Here is a 12,053-nt window from a genome sequence, read left to right as displayed (position 1 = left end):
GCCTTTCTTAAAAATATTATCTAGTATATGCACACCCATGTTTACTGCAGCTCTGTTTACAATAGCAAAAAGCTGGAAGCTACCAAGGTGTCCATCAACGGATGAATGGGTAAATAAATTGTGGTATATTCACACAATGGAATACTACGCATCGATAAAGAACAGTGGCGAATCTGTGAAACATTTCATAACATGGAGGAACCTGGAAGGCATTATGCTGAGCGAAATGAGTCAGAGGCAAAAGGACAAATATTGTATAAGACCACTATTATAAGATCTTGAGAAATAGTAAACCTGAGAAGAACACATACTTTTGTGGTTACGAGGGGGGGAGGGAGGGAGGGTGGGAGAGGGTTTTATATTGATCAATCAGTAGATAAGAACTGCTTTAGGTGAAGGGAAAGACAACACTCAATACATGGAAGGTCAGCTCAATTGGACTGGACCAAAAGTAAAGAAGTTTCCAGGATAAAATGAAGGTTTCAAAGGTCAGCGGAGCAAGGGCGGGGGTTTGGGGAACATGGTTTAAGGGGACTTCTAAGTCAATTGGCAAAATAATTCTATTATGAAAACATTCTGCATCCCACTTTCAAATGTGGCGTCTGGGGTCTTAAATGCTAACAAGCGGCCATCTAAGATGCATCAATTGGTCTCAACCCACCTGGAGCAAAGGAGAAGGAAGAACACCAAGGTCACACGACAACTAAGAGCCCAAGAGACAGAAAGGGCCACATGAACCAGAGACCTATATCATCCTGAGACCAGAAGAACTAGATGGTGCCCGGCCACAATCGATGACTGCCCTGACAGGGAGCACAACAGAGAACCCCTGAGGGAGCAGGAGATCAGTGGGATGCAGACCCCAAATTCTCATAAAAAGACCAGACTTAATGGTCTGACTGAGACTAGAGGAATCCCGGCGGCCATGCTCCCCAGACCTTCTGTTGGCACAGGACAGGAACCATCCCCGAAGACAACTCAACAGACATGAAAGGGACTGGACAGTGGGTGGGAGAGAGATGCTGATGAAGAGTGAGCTAATTGTATCAGGTGGACACTTGAGATTGTGTTGGCATCTCCTGCCTGGAGGGAGGATGGGAGGATATAGAGAGTGGGAAGCTGGCAAAATTGTCACAAAAGGAGAGACTGGATGGGCTGACTCATTAGGGGGAGAGCAAGTGGGAGTACGGAGTAAGATGTATGTAAACTTATATGTGACAGACTGACTTGATTTGTAAACGTTCACTTGAAGCTCAATAAAAGTTAATAAAATATATATATGTATATATTATCTAGTTTTTTTGTTTTTTTTTTAGTACTGACCAGTGTGGGGAACTGGGCATTCTCATATGCTGTGAAGGCAAAGAGGCACCCTCAAGCATTTAAAAATATACATAGTCAATGATCCTAAAAATTCCACTTCTAGGAGTTTATCCTAAGTAATTTGTAGTTGTTGATGATAGGTACCCTCTCATAGTGACCCTATCTATGTTACCATATCAGCATGAAACATTGCCCGGTCCTGTGACATTCTCACAATCATTTCTATGTTTTAGCTCATTGTTGCAGGCACTGTGTCAATCCATCTCCTTGAAGGTCTTCCTTTCTCTGATCGTCTATTTTACCAAGCATGATGTCCTCTTCCAGGGTATCTCCTGATAACATGAGCAAAGTAAGTGAGATAAATTTTCACCATCCTCGCTTCTAAGAAGCATTCTGGCTGAATCTTTCTGGAAGTTTACTGGCTCTGTTCTTTTGTGAAATGTCCTATGCCATTTTGTCATTAGGATGGTCATCTCTCCTACTGATTTAGATACTAAAAATATTAACTGCATCAAGTTACAAATATTTCCTCCTGCTTACCATGTACTTTTTTATTTTGAATATAGTATTTGACATTTTCATATATAATTTAATAATCTTTTCCATTACGGATTTTTTCCTTTGCTTTAATGCTTGAAAGGGCCATCCCCACCTAAAACCATGTAAATATTCACCTATATTTTCTTTTATTTCTCCCGTAATTTATTTCTTCTTTAAACATTTGACTGTTAATTCATATAGATTTCAATACATAACAGCCTCCCTACCCTTTGAAAGTCAAACTATTACTGTAGCCACTGTTATTAACTAATACTGTCCTTCCCCACCAACTTATAATTCCTCTATTATCGTATATTAAGTTCTTGTACATATGTACACTAGGATCTATTTCTGGGTTCTCTATTCTCTTATCAGTAGGATTTTCACAGTGATGCCACTGTTTGAATTTGTGTAGTATTTTAGGCAACTTTTTTGTTTTTTAATTTTATTTGAATATACCAGTTCAACAGTTTCTACATGTATAATTCAGTGACACCAATTACATTCTTCAAGTTGTGCAAACATTCTCATCCTCCTTTTCTGAGTTGTTACTCACCCATTAACATAAACTTGCTGCCCCTTAAGGTTCCTGTCTAATCTTTCAAGTTGCTGTTGTCAATTTGATCCCATATACAGTTCTTAGAAGAGTATAAAGCTCAAAAGAGACTTTTTTTTTTACTGTTGTTAGGTGCTGTCAAGTCACTTCCAACTCATAGCGACCCCTATGTACAACAGAACAAAACACTGCTCAGTCCTGTGCCATCCTCGCAATTGTTATGTTTGAGCCCACTGTTGCAGCCACTGTGTCAATCTATCTTGTTGAGAGTCTTCCTGTTTTTCACTGACCCTCTACCTTAACAAGCATAATGTCTGTCTCCAGGGACTGGACCCTCCTGATAGTATGTCCAAAGTACGTGAGACAAAGTCTCCCCATCCTCGCTTCCATGGAGCACTCTGGCTGTACTTCTTCCATGACAGACTTGTTCATTCTTCTGGCAGTCCGTGGTATACTCAATATTCTTTGCCAACACCAGAACTCAAAGCATCAATTCTTCAGTTTTTCTTATCCCTTGTCCAACTTTTGCATTCATATGAGGCAACTGAAAATATCATGGCTTGGGTCAGGCACACCTTAGTCCTCAAACTGACATCTCTGCTTTTCAACACTTTAAAAATCTTCAATTTCCTCATCTTTGGCATTAGTGGTTGGTGCATATATTTGAATAACAGTCGTATTAACTGTTCTTCATTGTAGGCGTATGGGTATTATCCTATCACTGACAGCATTGTACTTCAGAATAGATGGTGAAATGTTCTTTCTGATGATTAATGTGATGCCACTTCTCTTCAATTTGTCATTCCTGGCATAGTAGACCATATGACTGTCCAATTCAAAACGGCCGATACTGGTCCATTACAGCTTTTTAGGGGTTCATTCAGCCTCCAAGGCTCCTGAGAGTCTGAAGTCCATGAGAATTTGATATTCTGTTCTGGATTTTCCCCCTTTTGATCAGGATTCATCTACGGAATCTTTGATCAAAATGTTCAGTAATGGTAGCCGGGCACCATTCAGTTGTTCTAGTATCATGGCAAAGGAGGCAGTTGTTCATGGAGGCAATTAGCCACACATTCTATTTCCTCCTTCTATTCCTAACTCTTTCTTCCACTGTTGCTCCAAAAGAAGGGAGAGAAATTGTATCTTTGATGGCTGCGTGCAAGCTTTAAAGACCCCAGGAACTACACAACCAGCTAGGAGGCAGAGAACAGAATCACTAAACACGTTACTGAGCCAATTACACTTAAATGTCCCATTAAACTGTGACCCTAAACCTCTAAACCCAGGAACCAAATCTCATAAGGTGTTTGCTTGAACATAAGTAGCCTCAGCAGCTGCTATTTTTTTGTTATTGTCATTGTAAATATATCTATCACACAACTTTTTACAGGTGTACAACTTATTAATAGCACTTACAATAACTTGCTGTACGTCCCCCTACTGCAGTGTCATATATTGTAGTGCCTGCAAGCACAGCTGGGAAGAGGCTGACCTGATGGAAGAACTATACCCTTGAGTGTTCCTGAGCCTGATCGTAATCTGTTAATTCCCCAATAAATCCCATAATCGTGAGTATGGTCTGAGTCCAGTGTGGCCACTGCAATAAATTATCGAATCCAGCAGAAAAGTATAGAGTGTTGTGGGAGGGACAGTTGGTGTCAGAACTGGTAAACATGGTGGAGAGAGGAGGCCTCATAGGACTCAGCCTTGGGCTGCTGGTCTTAGTTCTCCACCCCCGTGGTGAAGTTAGAGGTCAGACACCGCCCCCAAGTTGTTTTTACACGTACCCTTATTCAATGCAATTTTTCTATCACCCTAAACTGAACTCAGTACTTCATAAGCAATAATCCACCTCTTTTGCCCTCCTTCCCTCCCTTGGTAACCACTAATCAACTTCGGTCTCTATATATTTACCTTTTCTTGTCTTTTTATATAAGTGAGGTCATACCATATTTGTCCTTTTGTGATTGACTTATTTCACTCAGCATAATTCAAGCTCCATCCATACTGAAGCATGCATCAAGACTTCATTTCTCCTACTGGTTGAGTAGTATTCCATTGTATGTATGTACAATATTTTGTTTATCCATTCATCTGTTGATGGTCATTTAGGTTGTTTCCACCTTTTGGCTACTGTGAATAGCGCGGCAATGAACACTGGTGTACAAGTCTCTGAGTCTTGAGTTTTTTGGGTATACACCTAGGAGTGGAATTGCTGGGTCACACAGGAGTTCTATTTTCAGTTTTTTTGAGGAACTGTCACACTATTTTCCATAACAGCTGTACCACTCTGTATTCCTGCTAGCAACGAGTAAGGGTTCCAATTATTCCACATCCTCACCAACGTTTTTTTCTGCCTTTTTTTTTTATCTTAGCCATCCTAGTGGGAGTGAGATGGTATCTCATTGTGGTTTTGATTAGCATTTCTCTCATGACTAATGACGCTGAGCATCTTTTCATGTGTTTCGCAGCCACCTAAATGTCCTCTTTGGTGAAATGTTAGCTTGTCTTTTTACTTTTTTGGTAAAGTCTTTTGATAAACAACAGTTTTTAATTTCTGTGAGGTCTCATAGAAATTTTTGCTGTTTGTGCTTTTGTCATTTTATTAGATAATCCATTGTTTAAAGCTAGGCCCTGTATTTTCTTCTAAGAATTGTATACATTTGATTTGCATACTTAGGACCTTAATCTACTTGTGTAGGGTGGGGGGCATGGATCCTGTTTGCTTTTTCTGCGTGTGAAATCCAATTTTCCCAACACCATTTATTTTAGAGACTCTTCTATTCCCATCAAATGGACTTAGCACCTTGTGAAAAATCAGTTGACCATACATGTGAGGGTTTATTTCTGGACTCTCAGTTCTATTCCATTGGTTTTTGTGTCTACTGTTATACCAGTACCAGGCTGTTTTGATTACTGTAGCTGTAGAATATATTTTAAAATCAAGGAAGTGTGAGTTATACTTTGTTCTTCTCTTTGAATATTACTTTAGCTATTTGGAGCCTTTTGCCATTCCATATAAAGTTGAGGGTTGGTTTTTCCATTTCTGTAAAGAAGGCTGTTGGGATTTTGATCAGGATTGCACTGAATCTATAGATCGCTTTGGGAAGTATTGACATCTTTAACAGTATTAACTCTTCCAATCCATGAACATGGAACATCTTTCCATTGGAAGTTTTCTTCTTGCTCTTCATTTTCTAAAGATACCTGACTACATAACTCAAAACTTCTAGATGTGAAAATACATCAAAAATAAAAATCAGTAATGAGGTCACTCCTGAGGTTCACCCTTCAGCCAAAGATTGAACTGGCCCATGGAACGAAACAAGACTAAAGGGACGTGCACCAGCCCTGGGGCAGGGACTGGAAGGCAGGAGGAAACAGGAAAGCTGGAACCCAGGGTTGAGAAGGGAGAGTGTTGACATGTCGTGGGGCTGTTAATTAATGTCACAGAACAATATGTGTACTAACTGTTTGATGAGAAAATAGTTTTTCTGTAAACCTTCATCTAAAAAAAGTATAATAAAAAAATGAAAATGAAAGTATCTGCAATAGATATGAAAAATGAATATACTTAGTATGTCTGGCAGTCAATAAGAAACACGGTGACACTGCAATAGCAAAAAGTAGGGCACAAGCAAACAAGTGATAGAAGGCCAATAAACTTGAAAAATATATGTATTAATGCAATGAAAATTAGGACAGTGAAATATTTTTTTCTCAGCTAATTATTTTTAATGTTTTTTCAAGTATTAAATTAACAAAAATTTAAAAGATAATCCGTAATGCTGCAAAGGTATGGGAAGACAATACCTCTCAGGCTCATTACTGGGAATGTTAGTGCTTTGCTTGAAGCCACAGGCCTGTGTTCCTGGAAAGCAGCTGATTGGCACAAACAGTTAAGCACTAACTACTAACCAAAAGGTTGGCAGGTTCGAACCCACCCAGAGGCACCTCAGAAGACAGGCCTAGCAATCTGTGTCTGAAAAGTCATAGCCTTGAAAACCATATGGAGCAGTTCTACTCTGCACACATGGGGTACCAACTAACAACAACATGTTCCTGGATTAGTCCCTGGCTGGTACAAACAGCTAATATGCTCGTCTGCTAACTGAAATGTTGAAGTTTGAGTCCACTCAGGGGTGCCTTGGAAGAAGCCCCGGCAACCAGCTTCCAAAAACTCAGTCATTGAAAACCCTATGGAGCACAGTGTTACTCTTAAATACACGGGGTCACCATGAGTTGGAATAAAAATGCAACAATAATGTCCCTTAACCTCAGAACACAGTCAATCTAGCTGATGGAATATTGGATGGAATCTGGGATCTCTACTGTTAACACTGACTGACATGGCCAGGCAATAAACAATGTCCAGGTTAAGCTGAATTGTATGATTAAGAATTAGTAATAAATGTAAATCACTGACCTCACAAAAAAAAATTGGTAAGAAAGATGTTACCCCTTCCATTTTCTAGAAAAGAAAACTGAGAAAAGCCCCACAACTATGGTAAGAATTTGATACCACATCTGCTCTTTTTATTATACCTTACTGCCATTTATCCATAGGAATAGCAGCCTGAGAGTCTACTTCGGGTACAGATACCTACAAAGAACTGTTTAGGGTTCACTTTCCATGGTTTAGTTGTTCACCTTCCATCGGCATTCACTTTCTTAATCAAGGGAAGTTCAAGAGAAAATTTGACTGTTTGAAGACAAGTTGCTGTTTTACTGTACTTTGTATATATGAGAAATGGTGTATTTGGAAGATCAGTATGGTTGAACTGATCACAAGAATCATTTCTGAAATTAAGACTGGTGGAACAAAATTCTGGATACTTACAGCCTCAGTAGGTGTCTTTTTCAGTTTAGTTCTGTCTACTTTCATGTTTTCGATTTTCTGCTTTATGATCTGAAAAGAGAATCCCAAAAGAAAAACTTAAAATTACAATTTTTTATCTCTACATGCTCTGACATAGACAATATAGAGTGAAAAGTACAAAAAATGCTTAAAGTAAAAACTCTAAAGATATGATGCCATGCCAATTCAAGAGGCACAGCTTTGAGGCAGGAAAGGGTACAGAATCTGTTAAGATAACTGGCGCATATGCGTATGTTGCACAAGCCCACTACCAAATTAAGCCAAAATTACAATGCCCCTACCCCTTTTAAACAAACAATACAAATTCTTAACTGAAAACAAATGAGTTCAGTGTTTTTATAAAACACCTCAGGATGGAAAAATTCATCATAGCACTGTAGTTTTCTAGAAAAGTTAGCAATTCCACTTCTAGGGATTTATCCAGGCAAAATTGTAACAATGTACACAAACCTATAACCGCAAGAATCCGTATCGCATGACCATTGGTAACAGTGAAAAATCAAAAAGGACCAAATACACAAAGTAGATAAATTGTGTTTTTTTTTTTTTTTTACAAATTGAAGGTTTATGGCATTGAAGGTTCGTGGCAACCCTGTGTCAAACAAGTCTATCGACGCCATTTTTCCAGCAGTATGTACTCTCTTTGTGTCTCTGTGTCACACTTTGTAATTCTCTTAACATTCCAAACTTTATTACATATGTTATGGTGATCTGTGATCAGTGATCTTTGATGTTACTTGTTTTTGTTAATTGTTTTTGGGGCACCATTAACCATGCCCATATAAGACGGTGAACTAAATAAATGTTGTATGTGTTCGGACTGCTCCACTAACTAGCCATTCCGTCTCTCTCCCTCCCTCTCTTTGCACCTATCTCCTGAGAGAGGACAATATTGAAATTAGGCCAGTTAATAACCCTACAATGGCCTCTGAGTGTTCAAGTTAAAGGAAGAATCACAGGTCTCTCACTTTAAATCAAAAGCTAGAAATGATTAAGCTTAGTGAGGAAGGCATGTTGAAAGCCGAGATAGGCCAAAAGCTAGGCCTCTTGCGCCAAATAGTTAGCCGAGTTGCAAATGCAAAGGAAAAGATCTTGAAGGAAATTAAGTAGTTCTACTCCAGTGAACACATGAATGATAAGAAACCAAAACGGTCTTATTTGCTGATATGGAGAAAGTTTTAGTGGTCTAGATAGAAGATCAAACCAGCAACAACATTCCCTTAAGCCAAAGCCTAATCCACAGCAAGGCCCCAACTCTCTTCAATTCTATGAAGTCTGAGAGGGGTGAGGAAGCTGCAGAAGAAAAGCCTGAAGCTAGAAGAGGTTGGTTCATGAAGTTTAAGGAAAGAAGCCATCTCCAAAACATAAAAGTGCAAGGTGAAGCAGCAAGAGCTGATGTGGAAGCTGTAGCAGGTTACCCAGAAGGTCTAGCTGAGATAATCAGTAAAGATGGCTACACTAAACAACAGATTTTTAACGTTGACAAAATCGCCTTGTATTAGATGCCATCTAGGACTTTCATAGCTAGAGAGAAGTCAATGCCTGGCTTCAAAACTTCAGTGTACAGGCTGACTCTGTTGTTAGGGGCTAATGCAGTTGAAGCCAATGGTAATTTACCATTCTAAAAATACTATAGCCCTTAAGAATTATCTACTCTGCCTATGCTCTATAAATGGAACAACAAAGCCTGGATGACAGCGTGTCTTTTCACAACATGATGTACTGAATATTTTAAGCCCACTGTTGAGACCTACTGCTCAGAAGAAAAGATCCCTTTCAAAAATTACTGCTCACTGACAATGCACCTGGTCACCCAAGAGCTCCAACGGAGATGTACATGGAGATTAATTTTGTTTTCATGCCTACTAACACAACATCCATTCTGCAGCCCATGAATCAAGGATTAATTTTGATTTTCAACCTTATTATTTAAGAAGTACATTTCATAAGGCTATAGCTGCCACAGATAGTGATTCCTCTGATGGACCTGGACAAAGTAAACTGAAAACTTTCCAGGAAGACTTCACCATTATAGATGCTAGTAAGAACATTCGTGATTCATGCAAGGAGGTCAACATATCAATGTTAGTTTTTTTGCCTTGAAATGTGAGGGGGCAGAGCTAAGATGGTGGCTTAGTCACACCAAAGATCCAAAAAAAAAAAAAAACAAGCAAAACAGAAGCCAATAACAATCCGGGAACCCTGAACATCTAAAAAGAAAGTCTAAGAACTGAACCAGACACCAAATGGAAGTAATAAGGAAAGAAGTGAAAGAGGAGTGACACAGAACGGAAGAGCTCAGCCAGCCATCCCGGCCCACCATAGTTAACTTAAGACAAAGCCAGTAGTGACCTTGGGTGAAGAAAACAGCAAGGGAATTTCACAACTTGCCCAAAAGGAACAGAGAACCTCTATAAACACACATGGAAAGAAGCAGAGACAGGGAGAGTGCCAGATCCAGAACCTGAGATACTTAGGAGTGGCGGCCCTTGACCACAGGGATGAGTGGCGTGCACGAGGCGGTGGACCTGCAGAGTGACAGTGGGAGCTCTCCTACCCAACTGGTCCCCGGTGGCCCCCCTTCCTTGCACTCGAGAAAGGACAAGTCCTGCTTACTGGCTGCAGCGGATACAAGATGCCCTAACACACACATACCCTAGCCAGAGGAATGTACTCCCCCTCAACCCATCCTCCTGATCAGAGGTGGCAGAGGGTCCCGTACCCCAGCCGCCTTGCCTGACTGGAAGACCGTAACACAAGCCTATCCTTTTTCCCCCTACCCCATCCAACCCCATCCGCCACCACCCCTTGCCGACCCAATGAGTGAGGATAGGCACACCCCTGTGCATGTGCACATCCACTATCTACTTCTCCCCAAGGGCCTTGTGGAGCACAGCAGCAGCAGGACAGCGAGAAAGTTCACCCACTTCTCCCTCCTGCTTCCCCCGTCCTGCACAAATATCTCTGAGTGCATGTCCGCGAGGCACAACTCCATCCCTTAACCCACTGAGGGAGGGGCGGAAGAGCCATGACTGCAACCCTTCCTCCCTCCCTCACCTAACTGACAGGAAGCAACATCACTGTGCACACATACACCAGGCTCAACTCCATCCCTGAACCCGCCCAGCAAGGGACAGAGAAGCTATGACTATATGCACATCTCCCCCCAGGCCCTTTCCTCCTGCCTCTGCCCAGCGCAGGGCAGAATAAGAGTGTGCACATACTTACCTGCTGCAGTTTCCTCCCTCTTCCTGCCACTGACAGATACAGCGAGACTGAGCCAACACCTGTCTGCTGTTCCTTCCTCCCTCCCCCTGCCCAGAAGAAGGTGGAGGTAGAGCAACTGTATGAACGTCTGCCCACCGCCTCTCCTCTACCACCCACAGCCCCCCAACGACAAAGAGGTGATGAGCACACCCCCACTTACCCACCACACCCACATCAGCTGCTCCACCTGCACCGAGAGCACCATTCCCTGCTCCTAAGCCACCAAACCGAAGACAGATGAAGGCTAAAGCCCAATGAACCCACGATCAGCTGCCCCACAAGATCAGTAAACAGAGACCTGCGCTCCCACACCCACCCACCACTTCACCCAAAAACAGGTAAGGAGTGCTCCAGCACAGCCAGTCCAGCGACCAGAGCACCACTCCAGTCACGCCTGCCAGGAATCACCCAAATGAAACAAAACAGGACCCAGCAAACAATTATACAAATAAAAAATAAATACAAAAATCCCTTAATGTCCAGAGACAACAGCAAGCCACCTAAAGAAGCAGGGCAAGATGGCCCCAGCAAGTAATCATAATACAAACCCAGAAATCTTTCCTGAAGAAAAGTAACGGAGCTTCCTGATAAGGAATTCAAAAGGCTTATGTATAGGGTCCTCAAAGGAATCCAGGAAAACACAGACAAAACAGTAGACAAATTCAGGAAAACAATACAAGAACAAAATGAGAAAATAGACAATTGGAAATGATACAGGAATGGCAACTAGAAATCCAGAAACTTAACAACAAAATTGCAGAAACTGACAACTCAATTGAAAGTCACAGAAGTAGAACTGAAACAATGGAAGACAGCATCAGTGGAATAGAAGACCAATCCCGTAACACTAATCTGTTCAAAGGAAAAAAAAAAAAGAAAAATGAAGAAAGCCTAAGAGTTATGTGGGACACCATCAAGAGGAATAACTTACACGTGATCAGAATCCCAGAAGGGAAGGAATAAACAAAAAGCTCAGACAGAATTGTTGAAAAATTTGCTGACACAAAACTTCCCTAACATCATGAAAGACAAGAAGATAACCATACGAGAAGCACAATGAATACCATACACGATAGATCCCAACAGAAGAACACCAAGACATACCAAAATCAAACTTTCCAAAACCGAAGACAGAACTTAGATTTAGAACTAACATATGGAGCAGAAGTCAAGGTGATATCAAGAAATAAATTACTGCTTTAAACTTAGGAGGATAAATTTCAGGGTAACCACAAAGAAAGTCAATGAACCTACTCATCAAAATATAAAAGAAGAAAATCATAGAGATTCAGTACACACAAAGCCAAAAAGGAAATAAAAAGACAAGCTACAATTAAAAAAAAAAACTCATCACAAAAAATAAAGTGGAATGAAGACGCCATCAACACTACACACACACACAAAAAAAGCATAAGAAAATGACAGCAATAAACCTGTACCTATCTATAATCACACTGAATGTAACTGGCCTAAATGCACCAGTAAAGA

General features: G+C 40.8%; 1 protein-coding gene across 16 annotated transcripts in view; it reads right to left on the bottom strand.

Annotated features, from left to right (window-relative positions):
* Window positions 1–12,053, bottom strand: part of HUWE1 (HECT, UBA and WWE domain containing E3 ubiquitin protein ligase 1) — a 216,904-nt gene that overhangs the window by 161,854 nt on the left and 42,997 nt on the right. For all 16 annotated transcript variants that reach the window (XM_049872559.1, XM_049872562.1, XM_049872557.1 and 13 more), the window contains one exon: window positions 7,260–7,328. In XM_049872559.1, the coding sequence (XP_049728516.1) occupies window positions 7,260–7,304 (45 nt within the window). In that variant the 5' untranslated portion in view covers window positions 7,305–7,328. The remainder of the gene's footprint in view (window positions 1–7,259; window positions 7,329–12,053) is intronic.

Source organism: Elephas maximus, chromosome X, assembly GCF_024166365.1.
Source record: "Elephas maximus indicus isolate mEleMax1 chromosome X, mEleMax1 primary haplotype, whole genome shotgun sequence".
NCBI classification, from domain to species: Eukaryota; Metazoa; Chordata; class Mammalia; order Proboscidea; family Elephantidae; genus Elephas; species Elephas maximus.
This window is presented reverse-complemented; position numbering and strand designations above follow the sequence as displayed.